The sequence below is a fragment of the Siphateles boraxobius genome, unplaced genomic scaffold (assembly GCF_051911475.1).
Source record: "Siphateles boraxobius isolate OS27281-9 unplaced genomic scaffold, OSU_SipBor_1 61, whole genome shotgun sequence".
Taxonomy (NCBI): Eukaryota; Metazoa; Chordata; class Actinopteri; order Cypriniformes; family Leuciscidae; genus Siphateles; species Siphateles boraxobius.
In genome coordinates this window covers 4,663,863-4,688,977 of record NW_027509188.1, presented here as the reverse complement: position 1 = coordinate 4,688,977, position 25,115 = coordinate 4,663,863, and the positions used below count along the sequence as shown (strand labels likewise).

At 40.2% G+C, this 25,115-nt stretch overlaps 2 protein-coding genes across 2 annotated transcripts; both read left to right on the top strand.

Annotated features, from left to right (window-relative positions):
• The first annotated feature begins 379 nt into the window (after positions 1-379).
• Positions 380-23,642, top strand: LOC143718638 (uncharacterized). Its single transcript, XM_077209667.1, has 6 exons — positions 380-969; positions 1,335-1,396; positions 1,772-1,839; positions 16,296-16,339; positions 23,252-23,318; positions 23,489-23,642. Exons 1-5 carry the CDS (start codon positions 554-556, stop codon positions 23,310-23,312), a joined length of 651 nt encoding a protein of 216 aa, XP_077065782.1. The 5' UTR covers positions 380-553; the 3' UTR covers positions 23,313-23,318; positions 23,489-23,642.
• On the top strand, positions 8,792-9,913 carry LOC143718431 (uncharacterized). The gene is made up of 2 exons (XM_077209491.1): positions 8,792-8,970; positions 9,313-9,913. The coding sequence occupies exons 1-2, from the start codon at positions 8,792-8,794 to the stop codon at positions 9,911-9,913; spliced, it is 780 nt and encodes a 259-aa protein (XP_077065606.1).
• Positions 23,643-25,115: the final 1,473 nt, after the last annotated feature.

Sequence of the window (25,115 nt, the reverse complement as noted above, 5' to 3'; positions counted from 1 at the left end):
AATTTGCATATGCCACAGTTACTCCAGAAAAGACATTCACCCTTATAAAAACACATACTAACTTTTTTAAAGACAGTGTGTATGTTTACAATAATAATAACGTCTTTCTAGCCTTTGTAACCCTGTCTTAGAAATCTCTGTTTGTTTGCTTATTGTTTTTCTATGTTAAGGTAGAGAAATTGAAGGCCCTTGGGTACTTTCCCCTCCTGCTGTGGGGAAAGTACAGACCACAAAACAAAAAGTGGATGGCCCAGCTCCAGTGCCCCTTTGAGCTGCCAGTGGTAGCGCATGCGGTGCTCGAGAAGATATTGTGCCTATTTGAAGGTTTCTTAGAAGGTAGGTCACATCACAACATCAGTACATTCATGACTCTATTAAGATTGATCCTGTATTGTGTACCTATCCAGTTGGATCAATTTTAATTGTCAGTACAGATAATTTTTCACACAATCTAGATTGCTGGTGGTGGGTAATTTTGTTCTACTTATCTTTTGTCTTAAACGTTTTATATTTCTTTGGTTACTCACATTTTGAACCACATACTGCATCTTAAATGTCTTGTTTTTTTTTTATCACATCATGTGATCTTGAAAGAGAGGAGGTGGGGCAGCAAGAGAGGACAGGAGAAGATGAGGCAGAAAGAGAAATAGATGATGAAGACCAGGGAGGACATGGGGGGCAACGTGAAATAGGAGAGACTGAGAGGAGGGACATGCAGGAGATGGAGATAGAGGCACAGGAAAACAGAGTAGAGAGTGAGAGAGGAGAGATAGAGGTACAGGAAGAGAGAGTAGAGAGTGAGAGAGGAGAGATAGAGGTACAGGAAGACCAAGTGGAGAGACGAGAGATGGAGGGACAGGAAGACTTCGAAGAGCTGGGACTGATGGAGACAGACAAGCAGAGAGAACAGGCAGAGGAAACTGGGGAAAAAGAGATTGAGGCGAAGAAGAAAGTAGTAGCAGCAAACAGGTAAGTGTCAATACAGAATAGAAGAGGCAGAGCATTAAGGCCAATCTTGACAATGTAGAATATGAGATACAGTAAAGAATGTGCCCATGTACAAAAAGAAGTAGCACACCACACTAGACTCAGAAGTCAGATGGTATTTCACAAGTTGCTCTTTTTCTACTTTTTCTTATAACGTGGAGTTATTTGTATGGCAGCAGTTTGGCATCCGGTCTCCCATAATGCAATGCCCAATGGTGAAGTCATCAGAGAAAGTGTTAACAGATTTTCCTGCATTGCGGTGTACTCGCATGTATTAACTTGATTTGCAAGGCAGACACCACACACCTCTATTGCAATTTACACATGTTTTTTGTTTCTCTATACAGGAAGTCAGCTGTCAAAATTTCAGCTAAAAGTAAAAGTAAAAGAAGCCAAAACAATGATGATGGTAGGAAAAATGCTATGAAGTATTTTTAATTCAAAATTAATTTAATAATAAGTCATAAACTCTTAACTAATCCTAATCTAATAGCTTTTTGGCCCACAATATAAAATTTTCTTATTGCTAGTTTAGTACATTACAGGCCTGATAACAACTATAAAACTATTAACGTAATATTTGTTGAAAATGTCTTTTACTTGCCTAATTGACTCATTTTACATTGGAGTTTTTGGGGCTTCGGAATAATCCAGGGAAATTATGATGTGCATTTACTTCTGGTCTTATATTTCAAGAGAAATGCATACAATTCCCTTTATGTGGGTTTATACAGTTATATTGCAATGGTTTGTACTTACTTAATTTGTTCATTTTTCTTTACAGCTTGCCAGTATCATAGCACATTGGACATTTTCGCAGTGCAATATGTGTCCAAGACACGTGAAAAAAAGGTGAGCAGCTTTTCGGAGAACATTCTGTACGACTGTAAGTGCTAAATTGATACTGTACTACACCAGGAGAATAGTGCTGGAATTGTTGCATTTTGTCAGAAAAGTCTAAATAAAAAGTAGTTAACCCTCTGGGGTCCAAAGTGTTTTTGGGGTTCTGGAGGTGTTCTGACATGCTCTAACATTTGAGCTTTTTTCAGTTATTTATAAACATGTTAATGGCAAAGGTGTAAATTCACTCTATATAGCACAAACAGGGCTACCATAATATGTTAGCAAGATGTATGTACATGTTTGTATTTTTGAGAGAATATTGTTTATGCATGGTTATTGAAAAAACTAAAACTTAAAGTCTCTGAAATAAGGCCACAAAACACATACTAAATATGTGTCCACAAGACTTTTGACTAATGGATGTTCTCGCCTAGGATTTTTGCTTCAAAATGATCTGAAAATCATCCTTCCAAATCATTCACATAAAACAATACATTGATTTAAATTTAGTAAAACACTTTTTGTTTGGAAAGGCAATATGCAAAATGGGCGTGACTCATGTATAATGCTCTGATTCACACCTGTGATGACAAAAGACCTGCTTAATGAGCCTGCATAATGAGCTTTTCACAGGTGTGTCACTGAGCCACAAGAAAGAATACAAGGACACAAGAAATGTGTATATATACTACAAAATTGGTTCACAGTTGGAAACATCTATAAAAAAATAGTATTTTTCCACTTGTATTTTTGCTTGCAAATTGTATAATATCCAAGGTGAACATTTCTAGTAATTGTGTAGTTAATTCTCATACTGTATTTTCAGAAAGTTTTGGATATGTATCCTCTCCCCAAATTTGTCACTAATAAAACACAATACAAATAATTTGAAGAGAAGGCTTATATTGACCTTTTAAGATTTTGTTTACATCTACCTTGTAAATATATTATTTGCTATTTTATTAAAAAGGTTACAAATACAGCAACAATTAAAATAACAATATTTCAAGTGTAATATTTATTTGTAAAAACTAAAGTGTACATTTTATCATACATATTTCAAATTTAAGGATTCATTAGTTTGAATAAAGCCTACATTGGAACAAACACTATAATAGCATCCTAGTTGATGACTTTATTTTTGACAAAACAAACATAGCCTAATATATTTAACATTTGAGCAGAAATTGGTGAACAAAAGCTTATTCAATGTGGCAGTAGTCTATAGTTTAGGCTACAGTAAACAGTTAATAATCTGTTGTATCGTAGATACCGAGGAAAAACTCAGAGACAACGGCAACTTCAGGATGGTCTCGTTTTATTAGGACTCATCTCTGTAGCTAGCAATACACACACAAGTTCCCCACACTGCGCGTTCTTCTCTGCTTTTAACAGTGCAACAGCCCACAAACACAATGCGCCATCACCCCCTACTGGACAAACCCAATACCACCCTTAACATACAACATTTCCCCTCCACTTAACTCAGAGGCAATCCTTTCCCAAAACACATATTGTAGGACAATTTTACAGTGATTTTTTTCCTTTTTTTTTTTTTTTTTTTTTTACATCACACAATTCATAATTCAATAGGTTCTTCTTGATGCCACTATTTCTTATGTCACAAAGTCTTTAAAATATGCTGGTGGTTTCCTCTCTCTTACTGAACGTCGTAGACATCCAGAGGATGCACTCTCAAGCTCATTTCTATCTGCAGTTTGAGTCAATTCAGGCATTCTTTGAGCACTGGGTGAATCTGGCAATTGATTTCTTTGACATCCAGATTTCAAACTCTCAGGCTCCCAGTTATCTGAAGATTCAGGTGTTGTCGACGTACTGAGTGATTCAGGCATTTTAATATCAGCATCCATTGACACCACATCAGAATCATAAGGTTCCCCCAAGGCCATTTGAAAGTCTTTAGTCAGGATCTCTTTTTGTTGTCGACTGAATAATTGATCCACATGACGTCGCACTATTTGGGCACTTCCTATTGCCACTTTATAGGATACAGGTCCTGTGATTTCCTGAATTACTCCCTGCACCCATTTTGGTCCATACCCAAAGTTCCTAGTGTACACCGTATCTCCTACTTCAAAATAGCGAGATTTTGCATGTTGGTCATGTTGCTCTTTTTGAACTTGTTGTTTCAATTCAATTTTGCTGGTGAAGTCAGGGTGCATTTTGTCTAGGGTGCATCGCAATTTCCTCCCCATCATCATTTCTGCAGGTGATAATCCCGTTGTAGACTGGGGTGTAATACGATAACTAAACAATGCTCTATGCAACTTGGTCTCCATAGTGTTCCCAGAACTTTTTTTCATAAGGTCCTTAAAAGTGTGGACTGCCCGCTCAGCAAGACCATTAGATGATGGATGATACGGGGCAGAAGTAACATGCGTTATGCTATTTCTAGACATAAATTCTTTGCTCACTTCACTTACAAAACACTGAGCGTTATCAGACACCATCATTTCAGGAATGCCATGGGTACTGAAACTCTTTCTGAGGCACTCAAGAGTATTCGCTGTTGTTGCTGAATTTACGGGATATGCCTCAATCCACTTAGAATGGGCATCAACTAAGATTAAAAACATCTTTCCCAGGAATGGACCAGCATAGTCCATATGCACTCTTCTCCATGGCTGTCGTGGCCACTCCCACGGATGAAGTGGTGCACCCACAGGGGCTTTTCGGTGTTCTTGACACACAGTACAATCTTTCACTCGGGCCTCAATGTCAACATCTAAATTTGGCCACCACAGGTAACTCCTGGCCAGGCCTTTCATCCTTGACATACCTGGGTGAGACTGATGTAGCTGTTCCAGTAACCCCGAACGTCCTTGCTCTGGAATGATGATGCGGGCTCCCCACAGCACACACCCGTCTTGAACACTGAGCTCTTGTTGTCTCTGTTTATAAGGTGCAAATTCATTTGTATTACTGTGATCAGGCCAACCTTTAAGCACATACTCACGCACTCTAGAGAGGACAGGATCTCGAGTTGTCCAGTGCTTGATTTGCTCTGATGTCGTCAAAGGACTTACAACACTGTCCAACATCAAGACATAATCCTCCTTCGATTCTTTCTCTGGAACAGGAAGACGACTGAGGGCATCTGCATTTCCATTGTCCTTGCCCGCTCTATAAGAAATGACATACTCGTATGCCCCCAACATCACTGCCCATCTCATAATTCTTTGAGACCATCTGCGGCACAGCTTTCAGTTCATTCAGTAAACTTAGTAAAGGTTTATGGTCTGTACATATCACAAATTTACGGCCATACAGATATTTATGGAATTTCTTTACCCCGAACACTACAGCTAAACCCTCCTTCTCCAGCTGTGAGTAGTTTTTTTCTGCTACTGTAAGTGTTCGTGATACAAACCCAATGGGTCTCTCCGTTCCATCTGCCATACGATGTGCCAACACGGCTCCCACACCGTACGCTGAGGCATCACAAGAAAGCACTAATTGTTTCTTCTCATCATAGTGGATTAACACACGGTTAGACTGCAGTAACTCTTTGGATTTTTGAAAAATTTCCTCTTCTTCCTCTTTCCAACACCAGGGGACATCCTTCTTTAAAAGCCTGTGCAATGGAACAAGCAGTGTTGAGAGGTTTGGCAGAAACCTGTTATAGAAATTCAACAGTCCCAAATATGCTTTCAGCTCTGTTACTGACGTCGGTCTTGGTGCCTCTTGAACTGCTTGTACTTTTTCAGGAACTGGATGAATACCAGTGGCATCCACTTTGTGTCCCAGGAAAATGACTTCCTTTTCCAAGAATTTACACTTTCCCCTTTTCAACCTCAAACCATACTCCTCCAAACGCTGCAACACTTTATCCAGTGTCCTCAAATGCTCCTGATCATCTCGTCCTGTCAGCAAGATATCGTCCAGATATACAGTGACCTGTGGAATATCTTTCAGGACCCCTTCCATGGTCCTCTGGAAAATTGCTGGACTGGAACTAACGCCGAAAGGTAATCTGGTGTACGTGAACAATCCTTTGTGGGTATTCACAGTCACATACGGCCTGGACGTCTCATCTAACACAATCTGTTGATATGCATGACTCATATCTAACTTGCTGTACTTTTTACCTCCAGCTAAAACTGCAAACATGTCCTCCATTCGAGGAATAGGATACTGCTCCAGTGATGACTCTCTGTTAATGGTTACTCTGTAGTCTCCACAAAGCCTTACTGACTCATCTGATTTTAAAACAGGCACAACAGGTGCTGCCCACCCTGAGAATTTCACAGGCTCTATAATATGGTCTTTAATCAGGCGATCAAGTTCGGCTTGAACTTTCTCTCTCATCGCAAAAGGCAGTGACCTTGATTTAAAAAAATGAGGCTTTGCATCCCTTGGTACATGAATCTTAGCAGTGGCTCCTTTTAATGTTCCAAGTTCGTCTTTGAAAACGGTTTCATGTTTCCTTAAGATGTCTTGCAACAACTCTGAGGTGTCTTTAATTTTACTCACTCTTTCCCAGCTGAGTTCCAGGTCTATAAGCCATGATTGTCCTAATAAATTAGGCCCAGCTCCTCCCACCACTACTGCTGTGAGTTCTTTGATAAGCCCTTTGTGGTTGACTTTAACCTTGGTGGTACCTAGAACGTGCACTGGCTGTCCTGTGTATGTTTTTAGACTGAGAGAGCTTGTTTTGAGTTCAGCCAAGTTCTTTTTAGCTTCCATTTTTCCATACTCCATCTGTGATAAGGCAGTCACACTACATCCAGTGTCAATCTCAAACTTCACAGGGCATTCATTTACAATCAGTGTCTGTGTAATAGGGGGTACATGGGGCTGTGGGGTCTCTAAACTATACATGGTGAACACTTCTTCAGATGGATCTTCCTCCTCTTCTTGAAGATAATTTGCCCTCTTTGATTGATTTCCTCTCCCCCATTTCCAAAATTTCCTGTCTTTATCAACACCGGTTTCTTGTGGTTTCATTCTACATACTCTTTTCACATGTCCAATTTTACCACAATTATAACACTTTTCGTTGGCAAATCTACAGTCTTTTGGTCCATGGTTACTTCCACCACATCGATAGCACATTCCTGTAACACTCGATTTACTTTTTTCTCCTGTGTCCATTTTGAAAACAGTGGTACCCATTCGATGTCCTTTATCTTTATGCAAATCAGCCATATCCTTATTAGCAGCTTCAATAGCTTGAGCTTTCCTTAGAGCCGTCTCAAACGTCAGTCCATCCTCAGCCAGTAATCTCCTTTGTATGCTGTCATCATTAACACCACACACTAATCTGTCTCTCAGCATAACTGTAAGCGTGTCTCCAAAATTACAATCTTGTGCCAGCTTCCTCAATTCGGCCACATATTCTACTATGCTTTCGTCAAATCGTCTGTTACGTGAATTAAACTTCCACCTTTGAACTATTTCACTAGGCTTCGGATTAAAGTGATTTTTCAGCAAACTCACCAGATCTCTGGTCTCTCAGGACTCAGTAAATTCCTCATTAGTGTGTACGTCTGAGCTCCCACACAGCTCAACAATATGGCTCGTTTTTTCTCTGGTTCTTCAACATCATTTGCCACGAAAAAATGATTCAATATTTCACAATACTCTTCCCATGATTGTGACTTATTATCAAATGGTGTCACGGATCCCAGCATGCCAGCCATAGTTCACTTCAGTTCAGTCAGTACTTCAGGTGATAGCTATTAACATTCATCAGCTCACCCCGTTGGCGTCCTGCTTTTTTATATGCTCTCAGGAAACAGCTGCTCCAAAGTTCTGACTTTCATCCTCGTCGCCATATGTTGTATCGTAGATACCGAGGAAAAACTCAGAGACAACGGCAACTTCAGGATGGTCTCGTTTTATTAGGACTCATCTCTGTAGCTAGCAATACACACACAAGTTCCCCACACTGCGCGTTCTTCTCTGCTTTTAACAGTGCAACAGCCCACAAACACAATGCGCCATCGCCCCCTACTGGACAAACCCAAAACCACCCTTAACATACAACAAATCTATCCAAAACTAGTCAACGAAATGTTGTCTTTCATATTTCTTCTGTAACATAGGCATATCGTTTGTTGTTTTTATGATAGCCTATATTAGGGCATATAAATATTAATTTGCAGTTTATTAACTGTCACCGTCCCGTATACGGGACGCCTAACTTTACTTCGCGATATAACTATTACATCCTAATCTAATTATAACAAACTATATATCGTTGGAAAGGTCTAAGACTCCTAAATAGATATTCGACTGCTGTTTTTTGCTACAAATTATGTAGGAAGAGTAACCGATGAATTTTTGACAAGAGTGCACCTCAAAAAAATCTGCATCATAACAGGAGTTCTGACCTTTGTCACAAAAAGTCGATGGATCGACTTTTAATCATTGCAACTTCTGTTTTTATGCTAAAAATTCATAATAAAACATATATTCTAGTATTTGTCCATAAAAATTTACAAAATTATGTTATAAAAATAGAGAATATCCATCTAAATAGAGAATATCCATCTATATATGAACATATTCATGTACATTGTCTTGAATGAGACTAATATTTGTATATATATATATATATTTATAATAATTAGTATAATTATAATGTTAATTTTGTAATAAAATATTTGTTTGTGTGTGGATTTGCTATAATATACTAATTGCTATATTGGTAGAGTCTTCTGACCAGCAACAGCCCACCTTCACACTGTTATGTCCAATAACAGCAAGCCAAGACAGTCTCAGTAGCCAAACAGAGCTTTCATAGCTGTTACTAAGGCTCATTTGCTTTGAAAGCAACAGGTTATCCAATAGAAACTTAGTTTAGGTCTAATTGCAAACACGTGCCAATCACAATCAACCTCCTGTTTGTAAATGCTGCTGAACGTTTATAAACGTGCAGTGCAGAAAGCAGGAGCACACAAACTGCACTCTCATTCTCCACTGCCACACTCACAAAATGGATCCACAGAGGCCTAAAAAGTGTTTTACACTGCTAGAAGTAGTTGAAGAGCTTTGTAAGTCGAGTGATGACGAGCAAAATCATCCTTCCAACAATGATGAGCCTAATCTTCATTCGAGTGATGATGAACCAGACGTGCTTTTGCCAGAGGAAATGTCCGATTCAACCCTAGAACGGTGAGTTATATTTTCTTCTCTATATTCTATTACACAATCTTTACTAATTTTACTGGGTTATGTATAAATGTGATGTAAACATATAATTGTATAGGTATACATTTATATATACTGTATGTATATATATATATAATTGAATTATGCATGCACCATGTTAGTTTTATGCTTTATTCGGTTTGCACAATAGTTGCATGTACTGTATTAGTTGAATGCTTTATTCAATTAGTACTATATTGTTGCATGTACCATATTAGTTGTTTTTACTATATTCAGTTTGTACCATATTTTTGCAAATTCTTTGTAAGTTTTATAGTATATTCAGTTTGTATATTGTTGCAATAGGTATTCAGATGATGATGGTGAGGAATCATCTGCATCAGCTACTTCATCAGTGGGTTTAGTGAAGAAGGCAGAAGGAGAAGCAGAGGAAGAGGGCAAAGCAGAGGAAGAGGGCAAAGCAGAGGAAGAGGGCAAAGCAGAGGAAGAGGGCAAAGCAGAGGAAGAGGGCAAAGCAGAGGAAGAGGGCAAAGCAGAGGAAGAGGGCAAAGCAGAGGAAGAGGGCAAAGCAGAGGAAGAGGGCAAAGCAGAGGAAGAGGGCAAAGCAGAGGAAGAGGGCAAAGCAGAGGAAGAGGGCAAAGCAGAGGAAGAGGGCAAAGCAGAGGAAGAGGGCAAAGCAGAGGAAGAGGGCAAAGCAGAGGAAGAGGGCAAAGCAGAGGAAGAGGGCAAAGCAGAGGAAGAGGGCAAAGCAGAGGAAGAGGGCAAAGCAGAGGAAGAGGGCAAAGCAGAGGAAGAGGGCAAAGCAGAGGAAGAGGGCAACACAGAGGAAGAGGGGCTGTTTCTTCGGGTACCACAGAGGCAAGATGGCACAGCTCAGATGAACCCGACATCTCACAACCTGAAGTTGTGTTTCGACCAGCTAGAATTCCTGGCCCTCAGCTTCTGACTACAGAGTCGTATAGCGCTCTGGAACTGTTTCGGCAGTTCTTTTCTTCAACAGTGTGTCAAACAATCATTCGCAACTCAAATGCTTACGCAGCTGAGCACCAAGACACAACCAGGAAGCCATGGCAGGACATGTCCCTGAAGGATCTATACTCATACCTGTCAGTGGTCATCTACATGGGTCTGGCAGGGAACTACACTGCGACCAAAATGGTCACATATGCGACCTTTTGAAATGCCATTGCGACCCTAATTTTTAATGGGTCGCAAATGTATCACCGTTTGATTATTTTTGTACCTACCTAATGTTTTAGGCAATATGCTATGATTTACTATGAGCATTTATTAAAACAGAAATGTGTATTTTAAGAATACGTTTTATAACGCGCTCTGAGCATTCAACACATCAAGTTGGCTTCGCGGATTCGCGCTGGTTTAACTGAGAGAACGAGCAGAGAGAGTGAAAGCCCCAGTCGCGCGCGCGCTCTCTCTCCCTCCCTCGCTCATAATAATGAATTGAGTTGACTGAATATCTTTGAGAATACACGATGGTAAAAGGTCGGAAGACCGAAGTTTTTTTTTTTCTGAACTACCACTGGTTGTGAATTGTGCTAAAATAACGTTGCCTCATCTTCTCTGAAAAGCTTTCCACACATTCAGATGGCATAAACCACTCTTTCAATAAACAAAACAAAAAATCAATCTGGTGATGAAATGTTTTCTGTGTTGAGACAAATCTTGTGCGATGTCCTAAACTGCCTGGATAATCACACAACGTGTGCCGTGGTCCGTTAATGACACGTCCGATTCGCGAACTGACTCCTTTGAACCGATTCACTTTAATGAATGGTTAAAATAACAACTGATCTGTCCAACACTGAACTCAAGAGTCATTCTAGAATGATTCATTCTTTCCAAGTAGAGCTATTCAAGTCATCTGGTGAAATTGTTTTTATATCGCAATATATATCGCAGAAAAATCAAATATCGCAATGTCATTTTTTTACCAATATCGTGCAGCCCTACTGTAAATTCTGTGGGCCTTCAATTGCAGGACTGTCCAAATTTGTAACTGCGTCAAAACAATTCAAACACGAATCATTGAAGCTTCACAATGACATATTATATTTATTTTACTTTTCCTTAAGAGTTCAGAAGTCTGCCCATCTGTGCCAACCATAGCATGGTGAAATCCAAAAGAAATTAATTTAGCACTTTATTGTGTAGGCTACTGTATTTTCTATTGCAGTAAATCTATCCCAACCATTTTTAAAGAAAACAAGAAGGCATGTGTTTTAAAAGATGGAGAGTAAAATAAAAAGCACATCTGTATGCAATACAGTTTCACTATTGGTCATTATTATCCAGAGCGGCTTACTATATAAATAATTTGTGCGACCAAATCATGTTTTGCGCTAGTAACTGAAAAAGTTAGTAGCGCAAGTGCCACCAGTGGAAAATGTTAGTGTAGTTCCCTGTGGGTCTGGTAAAAGTACCACAGATTTCAAATTACTGGAGTGGGTCCAGGCTTTACAAATTTGGCTTTCCTGCCACTGTCATGTCTGGCAGGAAATTTCAGGCCATTTCTGGAGCACTGCATCTCAGCGATCCTAAGATGGATGCTGAGAATGCAAAAATGAAGGGGACTCCGGCCTATGATCGCCTGGGTAAATTGAAGCCAGTATACCAGGAGATAAGAGATGCTTGCAAGACCTATTTTCACCCTCATCAACACATCGCAGTAGATGAGAGGATGGTGGCCTCCAAAGCAAGGATTGGGCTGAAACAGTACCAAAAAGAGAAGCCAACAAAGTGGGGGTACAAACTTTTCGTTTTAGCTGATTCAGCCCATGGATACACATGGGATTTTTTTATTTATGAAGGCAAATCCCCTGAAGGCCAAAATGGACAAAGTAAGGGGCTGAGTTATGAATCTGTGATGGCACTAGTGGATGAGAGGATGCTGGGAACAGGCTACAAGCTGTTTGTAGACAATTTCTACACCAGCCCATCACTTTTCAGAGACCTCCTCAAGAAGGGCATCTGGGCCTGTGGGACCATTCGAAGCAACCGGGTGGGCTTCCCAAAAACTCTGGAAAACAAGTTGCCCAGAAATGCTCCCCGTGGGAGTATGCGGTGGATTCGTGATGACCGACTCCTCTTTCTCGAATGGAAGGACACCAGGGAGGTGCTCATGTGCTCCTCCTTCCATTCAGCAGGAGGAGATCACACAGTACGGAGGAGGGTGAAGACGAGAGCTGGAGGATGGACAGAACTCACTGTACCTATACCTACTGCAGTGCACGACTATAACAAGTGAGTCGAATTTATTCAGTGGTGTTGTGTACAAAAATTGTACAAATGAGTTAATTTTATTTACTTTGTTACATTTGTATTTAGATTTGAAATATATTCTATTATTTCCACACAGGTACATGGGAGGAGTTGATCTCTCTGATGCCCTTGTTGGGTATTACAAAATACTCAGAAAGACCAGGAAGTGGTACCGCTCGATTTTTTTACCACTTCATCGACATTGCAGTGGTAAATGCCTTCCTCCTGCACCAGCAGTTGGCTGCTGCTCATAATCAAAGAGCAAGAACGCAGCGGGAATTCCGTGAGGATTTGGTAATGGAGCTTGCAGACTGGATGCCTCCATGTGAGCCTGCTCCTCCTGCTCCTCCTGCTCCTCCAGCTCCTCCTGCTCCTCCAGCATCTCACTTGACAGGAGAACCCTCAGGCCATGTCTGCCACCGGCCAATGTACATCACTAATAAAAGTGATGACTCCAGGAGAAGATGCCAAGTGTGCCATCGCAAAACGCTTGTGTTCTGTCAGGGATGTGGATCATACTTGTGTTTCCAAGCAACACGGGATTGCTTCAATTACTGGCATGATGTAAATAGTTTGTAGTTTTCAGAAGTTGTGAAAATTTGAATAAAGTTGTAAATAGTTTGTAAATAGTTAAAAAATTGGAAATAGTTTGATATTTATTTTTCCAGTATTTTTATTTCATTATTCTTTTATTTTATGATTTACTAAGTCTTATTCAAGTTTCAGTTGCAATATGTATAGTAAAGTGAAAATATTTGTGAAAAGTTTGGATAAAAGTTTAAAAAAAATCTCTCTCTCTCTCTCTATGTTTGTGCTGTGGTGTCAGATGTAAGTTCAAGCAACTAAGTGACCTTTGGGAATCACCAATGAACAGGGGTGTCACCTAGTGGCCATTTGTGGTGTGCCAACTAAAAGTCTTGCAGAAACCTCATTTTTTAAAATATCAAGCTGAAAATTTAAACACAATTCATTTAGACTTGCAGCTTTTACTTTTTTGAATTTTTAGGCTAAAAACTATATTTATTAATATTTATATATTTAATATAATAAAAATAATATTACAGCACATTTTCATAACAATAAACTCAAACTTGAATAACTTTTAGAAACATTAATATTTTTTAATTATTCCACTTCAACAATAATCTTCCATGTGTCTTCTTTCAAAAAAGACCAAACTTTTGTCTGTACTCCAAAGCATTCATGAATTACAGCTGTTTAAGTTTGTATAGTGTAATATCATGTCTATGCCCAAATATGGGGGTGACAGTAAAGGGGTTAATACGTTGCTAATACAAAGACATTTTAACGTTATTTCAACCTATTTCAGTCGATTTTCACTCATCTCAGTATAGCAATAGGGTTTGGTAAAAACTGTTCAGTTCATTCATTCACACACAGACGCGATTCATATTTAAACAGTCTTTTTGCGGTTTACATACACTATGATATCGCGATTAGAACAATAATAAAAAAAAACTTCTCAGATGGATATTTCATATTTCTTTGTAAAAACTAAAGTATACATTTTATGATACATATTTCAAATTTAAGGATTCATTAGTTTGAATAAAGCCTACATTGGAACAAACACTATAATAGCATCCTACTTGATGACTTTATTTTTGACAAAACAAACATAGCCTAATATATTTAACATTTGAGCAGAAATTGGTGAACAAAAGCTTATTCAATGTGGCAGTAGCATATTTTACATTAAACAGTTAATAATTAGGGCTGTCAGTTAAACGCATTATTAACGGCGTTAACGCAAACCCATTTTAACGGCGTTAATTTTTTTATCGCGCGATTAACGGTCTTTTTGGCCTAGCAAACTTTGTAGTTTTTTTTCACATGCTTTTGCAATAGGACGCGGCATGGACGTTTTGAAAGCGCAAGCGGATCTAGCTAGACCGGAAACAAAACAACAGGCACGCCGCACACACTTGTTTGGGCTTGCGAGCCGGATGCGCGAGCGCGAATCTCTCTGCTCGCGCGTGGAATATAATGTGCCGAGCACGAATCTCTCTGCTCGAGTCGCGCGCTCTCAGATACACGCTGCTCTTGGTAGAATTTTCTCTGGGCTCGCTCAGACAATATGTGCCTGCACTTAAAACGTGTTCAGTGCAATCGCGAATCTCTCCTCTTCCCCAGCTAACAATTTTAGGTTATAAGAACGTTTTCATAACGTTCCCATTAAGTTATAAAAACGTTATTTCTGAATGTTATAGGAACGTTCAAAACGTCCAGTTTTGAGTGGATGACGAGCGCGAGACACCGAAATGGATGCCAATAAGATTCTGAATGGAACGTTTACTTTTAAAAAGTTGCCAAATGGTTCCATTGACGAGACCAAAGTGATCTGTGTGTTTTGTCGTTGTGAACTGAGCTATCATCATCGCAGCACGTCCAGTCTGAAATACCACTTGATGATGGCCAAACACACACACACACACACACACACACACACACACACACACACACACACACACACACACACACACACACACACACACACACACACACAGCTGATGCGAATTCTCCGCCCCCTCGTCAATATCAGGACCTCGTCAGTATTTCTTTCACCCTTTTATTGATGGACAGTGTTACATTGTGTGAGAGATTATTTGCTCCAAGTAAGAATGTTTTAGTGTGAAATTGAACACAATAAATGCCAATGTTGTTTTCAATAAAAAACATTTGCACAAAGCAAGCCGATCCACTTTTCCATGTTAATAAGAGCATTAAAATGAGAAAAAATAATGGGACAAAAAGAAATCAAGAGACATTTAGAATAGATAAAAATGTGCGATTAAATGCGATTAATCGCGAGTTAACTATGACATTAATGCGATTAATCGCGATTAAATATTTTAATCGTTTGACAGCACTATTAATAATCTATCCAAAACTAGTCAACAAAATGTTGTCTTTCATATTTCGTCTGTAACAGGCATCGTTTGTTGTTTTTATGAGCCTATATTAGGGCATAAATATTAATTTGCAGTTTAATACGTTGCTAATACAAAGAGATTTTAACGTTATTTCAACATATTTCAGTCGATTTTCACTCATCTCTGTATAGCAGGGTTTGGTAAAAACTGTTCAGTTCATTCATTCACACACAGACGCGATTCATATTTAAACAGTCTTTTTGCGATTTACATACACTATGATATCGCGATTAGAACAATAATAATAAAGAACTTACTTATCAGATGGATCCGTTGCTCCTCGGAATGAAAAAAAACAGCACATGTTCTGAGGTAAATGTCCCAGGATTACTCCTCACACAGCCTCGCAAGAAGAAATAGTAGGCTACATTAATCTGATGATTACATTTGTTGTGTTATCGCGTTTATGAGGGGCGTTGACACTTTGCATGTGTTGCTTCAGATCATTTGCGTTTGAATACCGCGCGCTCTCCGTGGGCGTGTCACATTAGCAGAATAATGAGCTAAGAGAACGATAATGAGATCGGCTGACTCCTCTCTCTTTTTTAATAGATTACATAAACAGAGAATATTTATTTTAGTTTTGAATTAGATAATTTTAAAAGTACAAACTTAAATGATTATAAAGATATATTGCTCGTGCTTGTGTGAATAGTATTCGCTGAGCTTTGTTTAAGTTTAGAGACGTGCACCAGAAAAAAATTTAACGGAGACAGAGAGGCAGAAAGCACACCCTGTTTATTTTCTTCATTTTACAAAAGCACACGGTTTTGATGTTAATGTGAGTGTACACAAAAAAAGAAGACCCTCTATAGTTTATAATCATGTATTGATTTTATTTATATGACCAAAAATGACGGAGTATTTTAAGTCTATGTTGCTGCTATGTGGAAAAAAAACAGCAAAACGCGCCGGCGCGTTTCTCGACCCCAGAGAGTTAACATGTTAAATAATTTACTGTTCGAGCGTTCTAAATATTAAACCAAAACATTGTTTTGGTAATTATATGGCGATTGATTGAAATGAATATTAAATGAAATATTTAATTATGAAATAAAAATACGACTTTGGTTTGTCTTTTACCCTCTTCCCAAGGGCTGTAAAGAAGTCCTGGTCCATCGGCTCCTGTGTCCGTCATGGTAACATCAGCTTTCTTGTTTAACTGACTTACGAGTTGTCCTTAAAGGGGGAGTTAACCTAATTAAGAAGCCTGTCTGATTTACCATGAATTTGGAGTTATTTAAGTTTATGTAATAAGCGCCTGGACCAGTGTTACATTTCTTTTTGGGAAGTCAGGTGGGCTGCTTAATTCGGATGAACTAAGACCTCTCCACATGTGGCATCTGTTTTTGCCTACAGAGAGATTAAGCTACGCAACTACAACATACATGTACAGTTTAAAATGTCATTACAAAGTGACAATAATATAATTTGGATATAAATATACAATTTCTTCTGCTTTCTCCACCCCATTCTGTCAGGGAAGTATGTAGAAGCCTAACAGGGTTTATAAACCATGTCAGAGGCTATCCTTATATTTAACCTATTTCAGAAATTAAATACATAATTTCTGTACGTTTTATTTTGCCATTTCTACCAGAAAGACTCGGGAGAATAAATACATTTATTGATAGCCCAGCAAGCAATAAAGTTCTTTGGCGTAGGCCCCGTCCATAGCTCACAATCCGAGGGTCCGAACTCTGCATTTCCTGCCTGAAGACGAAGGCAGGGGCGCACCCGACCCCCTGGGAGGTATAGGAAGGGACCATCCTGGTGGTGGTGGGGAGGATGGAGGGGAAGGAACCCTCTTGGAGGTGGTGGGGAGGATGGAGGTCAATGAAAGCGTCAGCATCTGCGAACTCAAACATGTGTAAGTACCGGTCTTTTATACCGCAAGTATTAGACATGATTGGATAGATGAGAAGGTAATAAGTGACGCAGCAATTGAGTCTTCCTGGCAGAACTTAACGCTAAAGCTTCCATTTCTACCAGAAAGACTCGAGAGAATAAATACTGTAACAATAAATACATTTATTGATAGCCCAGCAAGCAATAAAGTCCTTTGGCGTAGGCCCCGTCCATAGCTCGCAATCCGAGGGTCCGGACTCTGCATTTCCTGCCTGAAGACGAAGGCAGGGGCGCAGCCGACCCCCAAAAATTGGTGGAAGATCATTCCACCAGGATGGAGCCCACCCCCAAAGAACGGCAAAAAGAAAGTATACCCACCAGTCGTGGATCCTGTAGAGCCTAAAATAGAAAGAGAAGAGTTAATAAAGAGCATGAACATGGAATGTGAAGGGCATCATAGCCAATAACTAACAGGCGACTTCGTCAAAGTGAGCCTGAAAGGTACTATGAGAAGACGTGAATAATGCACTTATGCATTTATGTTCTGCTGCTGTATGTACATGAGCATTTATCCATGCTGACGCTTCCATCCAAAGCGACTTGTTACGTTTCGAGACACTTACGTCTGATCGAAGCAAGCGTTGTAGAATAGTGACAAGAACTGAGAATGAGGCTAACTTAGTACATAGGGACAGGTAATTGGAACACAAGCTGTTATAGGACCACAGAGACAGGGCCACCTTGGGCCACACAGAACCGGCCACATGGGACAAAGCCGTAATAGACCGCACAGAGACAAGGCCTCGATGGACCACGCAGAGCCAGGCCACCTTGGCCACACAGAGACAAGGCCACGATGGACCACACGGAACAGAGCCACAATGGGCCAGACCTCACTGGACCACACAGAGACAAGGCCGCGATGGACCACACAGAACAGAGCCACGTAGGGCCAGGCCACCTTGGGCCACATAGAGACAAGGCCGTGATGGATCACACAGAACAGAGCCACGTTGGGCCAGGCCACCTTGGGCCACATAGAGAGAAGGCCGCGATGGACCACACGGAACGGAGCCACATTGGTCCAGGCCTCATTGGACCACACAGACAATGCCACATTGGGCCGAACACAAAGCAGGCCTCCTTAGACCGCAAACTGGCCTCACTGGACCACACAGAGCAGGCCACCTATGGCCGAACACAAAGCAGGCCTCCTTAGACCGCAAACTGGCCACATTGGACCACACGGCCATGATAGACCACAGAGACAAGGCCGCCCGACCACATGGCCTTGCTAGACCACAGAGACAAGGCCGCAATCAGCCACAACGGCCTCTAATGCCGCACATAGAACAAGGTAGACTGGACAAGGCCGCAGGGCCACACAAAACCAGGCCACAAGGACCACGAGACCACATGGTCATTTTTTAGCGAGGCAACAATGCCTCGAGGCCGCTTCGCCACACAGACAACGGCCACTTGGCCACATTAAACCGCGCCGCTAAGGGCCACAGACCACTGGACATTTTTTACACACAGGACAAGGCAACTTGTGCCACAAGGCCACTATAGACCACACGGAACAAGCCACACAGACAACGGCCACTAGGCCACATTGAACCGCGCCACTTGGGGCCACAGACCACTGGCCATTTTTTACATACAGGACAAGGCAACTTGTGCCACTAGGCCTTTAGACCCACACAGAGACAAGGCCCGCTGGGCCACAAGGCTGCTAAAGCCACACAGAGACAGAACCACTCATAGACAAGGCCTTAGGCCACATAGAACCAATGCCATAACTGGCCACAAGACCACGGGACAAGGCCACATTAGGCTACACGGTCACTGTAGACCACACTGAACATAGAATGAGGCCGCAAGGGCCGCGATATCGTAAGCCCACACTGAGACGAGGTCACACAGGGACATTGGCCACTAGGCCACACAGAACCTAGGCCATACGGGCCACAGACCATGTAGACCACACATAGGACAAGGCAACATAATGCCACAAGACCTTGAGACCCGCATAGAGACAAGGCCCGCTGGGCCACAAGGCTGCTAATGCCACACGGATACAAAGCCAACGAGACACAGCCACTAGGCCACACAGAACCATGCAATAACAGGCCACAAGACTACGGGACAAGGCCACATTAGGCTACACGGTCACAGTAGACCACACTGAAAATATATATCATGCTCTTGCATGATCATAATTTTTTTTTTAAGACCATAAAGACCACATGGGACAAGACTACAAAGGGCTACTACTGCCACATAGAGACAAGGCCACATTCAGACAAGGCCGCTAGGCCACATATAGATGATGACTCATTGACCATTTGTAAATGCAAGCTGAATTTAAGACCATTTGTGAGAATGGAATATCATGGCACCACCACCAGTAGTTGCAAAGGTTATTTAACTGAACCGTTTTAGTGAAGAGCTTGCTGAGCTTTGAGGATGATTTTGAATCGGGTCTTATATATGACTCTAATGCAGAGGAAGACCATCTGCCCAGGATCTTAATAGCTGAAGTAGAAATGCCACGATCAGCTGCAGTAGTGGCTGCCCCGATCCTGAAGGAATAACCAGTATACTGGGAGGGAGATAGACTGCAGCTTCTGAGGAAAGAACTGCTGAGTCCTGAACCAGGCTTAGAGAGAAGTGCTCCGTTAGTTAGGATAAATGTTGGGGAATTTTAAGAAATAAATCATAGATGAGAAGGGACAGAATTTATTACCAATTTATAAATTGATAAAGAGATACAGAGCCTTGAGAGTCATTCTTAGAGTTCTTAAGAAAGAGAGTAAAGAAATGAGGTGAGAAACATTAAATCAGAAAAAATCCATGGGGAAAATCGGAGTATTTAGCTCCTGGAGTGAATCCCCTGGATGCATGAGCCATGAACGATGTAACAGACAGCTACAATCTGAATAACAATAGGAAAAGAGACCATTGCGGACAGGAGGTAATAAAAAGTGGGTTGGATGGATTTTGCTTTCTTAATTAGTGTGTAATGTTGCAGTTTAAGAATAACCAACATCTGCAAGGTTACAACACTCAAAGTTCAAGCAATGGGAGAAATTAATTTAAGAATTTGCTTTTAAAGACTACAACAGCGCTGACAGGAGCTAACGACAATCCTCCTGGGTTAGTGGATCACAACCTAAATTTACATGAATCTTGCCCATGGGACTTGACTCATAGAATACTGAGACAGAATAAGCTAACCAGTGACTAGAGATAGCTACGCATGAGCTAAAGAATTCATCAACTACCATTCGGAATGTTGTCTATATGTTGACACTTCTTGAGTCTCTCCATCTTATATGATTCCGGTTGAACAAAGCGAAAAGTTTTAAAATTGTCGGTGAGAGGTAATCGAAGCTGCAAAACGAGCTGTTGAAACTCTGACCCCTGTGCCGGGAGCAGCAGCCCTACCACATCCAAAGGGACAGACAAAACGATATGCTTACTCACCCTCGAAATGACCATTCCAGCATACTATTCAAAATTATCTGTGGGGTATTCTGAGCCAAACCCTGCATGCACACCGGAGACCCGCCACATAACCTGCGAAAAGGGCACAATTATACACCTTTTTATCTTTGTGATACAATGTGATTGGCAGGCGTTTATCGGAGGTTTACTAGAGGACTTGGCTATGCCTTAAGTAGCAAACAAAGAGAAGTTACGGGGAAGCGACTTGGATAATTAGGGTTAAAATATTTGCGTGAATTTGAATGCCTGCGACCAAACTATGAATGGAAGAAATATTTAATTACGATTTTCGTAATTGTAGACGAGGAAGGAACAATCGGCCGTGATCAGGATGTGAAAAGAGGAATCTGAAAAGAAAAGCAAAACATTATGAACAAGACTGCAGAAATAAGCTTTTAAGGTTAGGGAGCCACATCTTCAGAGATATAAAGTCTAGCTGGATTGAGCAGAGCGACTAATTAACATAATCTCTTAGAGGAGGGCAGGGTGATGGATCCGGGTTGCTGAAGGGCAAAGCCATCTGAAAGCCTGGAACAAAGAGCAGTGGGCAGGAATGAGCTCAGCCTTAATTATAAAATTGAAGACGACTGATAGCCAAATTAACGTCTCAGGAATGGCGTGATCGCCTAACAATAAGATCTGCCTTGATGACAACCATGCTTAATTAGCACAACGATATAATATGTTTTGCGACCACGTCAAATCCCAAGGACGCTAACGACCGCTATAGGATGACTTTTGAAGAGCGGACGACACGAAGCTTGAGTGAGCTTAGAAGATTCATCTGGCCTTGACTGATCCAGATATCCGAATCTGAGATTGGACATGTACCCTTTGGCTAGTAGTTCATTTTATTTATTTATTTATTTATTTATTTATTTATTTATTTATTATTCTTAATACGAATAACACCGACTAAATCTGACTTCTTAATACGGTACTTACCTGAAGTAAGGTGACGCCGTCCTGTCAAGAAGCTACAATCATCACCAGAATGATACTTGATCTGTTGACTTTTGAGAGTAGAATCCTTTTCTCAGATGCGCAGCATATGCCTGACATGGCTCCCAAGTTGCTCTTTGCAGAAATAGCCCCATTCATGGCTGGGAGATCGCTGGCCACAACAAACAGCTAAGACTCTTGAATAGAAAGATACATGAACATGTAAATCATACAGTTGAGAAAAGACAATGTCACTCGAGTCTCCTTCTCTGATTAGTTCTGGTGATTGGTATGACTTCATAAAACTAATATGACTGTAATTCTACTGAGTTAACAGTTTTGGCTAAGTATATGTTGCCTTTGACCGGAGCATCCTTAGTCTGCATTTCTCTGTACATTAATGTGGAAATACCCATCGCATAAATTATTTCTATCACACATATCAGTGGATGAAGTAGTCACCAGGAAAGGTTGAGTATTACAGCGATTGTAAACATGTTCCAATATTTAGATCTAATTTTAAGTATTAAAGGACTTATAATATGAATTTTAAGTAGGCCTAAAAATGTTGAAAAATAGTTGATTGTGAAATTACAACACTTATGTAAATATGTAATTTACTGCCATTGTAGAGATATCCACTACAGTATGCATAACAGCCAAATGACCAACTTGCTCTTTAGCTTTATTTTTTTAGATTTATTTAATTTTTATAAACATAACCGAACTCTGGTGAGTGAGCAGACGCTATGAAGAGAATATGGCATGTGCATAAAAGCTCTTAAGTAGGCTACTCTTCAGGGTTTTTTTGGTTGTTTTTTTTTGTATCAACAACGCTGATATTATTAGATTACCACTGTACTGTGGAATATAAGTGATGCGAAACGTGCTACGAACATTTCCCCTTTATGGCCAGCTATCCAGCCCCGTTGCAGTCTGCAGATCAGCAGTAACTTAATTAGGAACACGCCACGTCACTGTGGACACCAATTTGAACTCTGCCGCTGATGTAGGAAGCAACGGAGAAATGCTTACCTGGACGAAGTTTAAGAGGAGACATATTAACAGTGGCTGGTGGAAGCGCCTACCAAAAACTTGAAAACCCGACTTGAAAGCCTTGGAAGTTGAACTTGAAACCAGCGAGAGAAGATCGCCTCTCGTGACTTGCAGAGTTGTTGATTCATGACGGTGGATCGGTGATCTGCGGGATAATGGCACCCGTGCAGACAGCGAGGTTCTTTTGCTGGACAAGTTTGTTGAGGATGACATTGCAGTTCTCTTCCTGCCGGATTATACTGGCTGAGCTGACGCTGTTGAGGCTTTTGATGACGTGAAAATGGAAACTTGGTTACCCAGGATGTTTTAGGCATAGAGGAGCAGAACTTCTCATGAGAGGCCTTGGCTGATCAAAACTCTCCGAAGACCGCTGTCCGTGGGGAGATGCGGCACTTAACGCGGGAACCTCGACGTGTAGCAGGAGATACGGCGGGACATGACCATCGTCGGAACTCGATAATAGTAAACAATATGCGTGTCCTGAAACATGTTGGCTGGCGACTGAACGAGAGCATGAATGAAAGCGTCAGCATCTGCCAATGAAAGCGTCAGCATCTGCGAACTCAAACATGTGTAAGTACCGGTCTTTTATACCGCAAGTATTAGACATGATTGGATAGATGAGAAGGTAATAAGTGACGCAGCAATTGAGTCTTCCTGGCAGAACTTAACGCTAAAGCTTCCATTTCTTTCAGCCAAAAGGCCTGGCCCCCATCTTGGGAACCGCAGGAGAACATCGGAATGACTGTGTCATAAAGGAAGGTCTGCTAAAAATACTGTTGTCACATTGAGGGTGCAAAGAAACAAATGTTGTGTCCATTAAACTGGGCCATGTGGACAACAATAAAGTTGTATTGCACAGAATTGATTACATTTATGTTGTAAATTAAATAGTATTTGTTTGTAAATCTGTTTCATTATTTGTTCATTAGGGCTGGGTGTTGGGAAGGACCTCATCTCATCCAATATTTCCATCATCCAAAAGGCCAATCGTTGTATTGTGCATTTTGCCTTTTCACAACCTTCGACTCAGAAAAACTAGTTTGCATTGTCTGACATTTCACAATAAAAGTTCTGTTTCAGGTTTTGTTGTTGTTTCTCCCTCTCTGAAAACATGGAAGTGACATTGTTACTGGAGTATTTGAGGGTGTATAAATATCTTTCATTTTGTCCTATGACAAAGTTTCATTTTCACCTCATTCTGGCCCCATATATTTAAGCTAGTAAATAAAGCACAAGCATGCCTACATGTACAAAAGTAACCCCAAAAACTTTTAAATACCAAAATAATAGAACATTACACACAAATAGATACCCCCTATAATCATATTGAGCAAAACATGTGAAATAACACTTATTTTTAACATTTACTATTTTAACTTAGAGGAAAAGCATGCTGGGAACTAGAAGTCTGTTGTAACCACTGATTGTAACTCATTCTGTGAATGGGTGTATATACGTATGTGTGTATAATATGCTACATTCACATTTATGGGAACAGGTATGTGTACTATATGTACACAAAGGAAAAAACTTTGTGAAAATTACATTTAATGCCATTTTTGTCTTCACTTATAACTATTTAATATGTATCAATAAATAGCCATACATGGTCAATCCATATATTGACAGTTTCGCATATGTATATGAAAGGTATTATGTAATATATTATTATATTTTGCAGTATATTCCCATATATTTTTGTTCCATAAGGGTAACATTTTAATCCTTGTAGTACTCAAGGTATATAGCCAGCTTTGGTGTTAAGAATAACCTTACAGTTGCATGTTGTTTCATAATCTTCATTCAGTGAATGCATGCATATTATCTTTAGTTGTATCTCTAGTTCGTTGCTATGGTGGTTGCTATTGATGTTGCTATCGCTGAAACCCTTTTACTGTCTATGCTAAAACCACGTAGCTTACATGCTTGCATTACGTACTTCCGCCCGGAAGTATTTTCTTCACAGACACGCTTTTTTTTAATGACATCTTCAACATTTCTCCACAGAAAAACAAATTGATAACTCAACAATACGTTATGTTTATGTTAAGGCTATCACTTTTAATAATTTCTCCTGGGGAAAAAATTCCCAGCTATTGGTAGCATAGGTTTATGAAATGCATTGTGTTGTGGGTGGAATTTGCGCGTTATACTCCAGTTTTGGCTAAAATATCTGAAATAAACCAACATATCTACTTTTTGTTAACATAGATCATCTAGATGTAGTGTAGTTACTAGTTCGGCTGTACTAGATATTTAATATATACAGTGGATATATCTTTTTACAACCCTATTTTACAACCCTACTTTGTAAACCAGAAGAACTACAACTGTAGTGCTGATTTGTATCACGGTGCATGGTGTGGATATAAGGGAATTGTAGTTTTTAAAACATTAGTGTTTTTCTTACAATTGGAGGTTGTAAATAGTGAGTTGGGAGTATAGTGGGTTGTTTAGCGGGATGGTAAACACATCTATCTAATCAGATTTTAAATATCTAATTGTTAAATGGGGCCAAATAATTAACCTTTAATTAATATTAAATTATTAATTAAT

Bases quoted from the DNA above. Each gene is read 5' to 3' on its own strand.
- LOC143718638 (XM_077209667.1), top strand. From the start codon at position 554: ATGTCTTGTTTTTTTTTTATCACATCATGTGATCTTGAAAGAGAGGAG. The intron at 970-1,334 runs GTAAGTGTCAAT...TTCTCTATACAG, and splicing joins AAAGTAGTAGCAGCAAACAG to GAAGTCAGCTGTCAAAATTT. The intron at 1,397-1,771 runs GTAGGAAAAATG...TTTTCTTTACAG, and splicing joins AAGCCAAAACAATGATGATG to CTTGCCAGTATCATAGCACA.
- LOC143718431 (XM_077209491.1), top strand. From the start codon at position 8,792: ATGGATCCACAGAGGCCTAAAAAGTGTTTTACACTGCTAGAAGTAGTT. The intron at 8,971-9,312 runs GTGAGTTATATT...TTGTTGCAATAG, and splicing joins TCCGATTCAACCCTAGAACG to GTATTCAGATGATGATGGTG.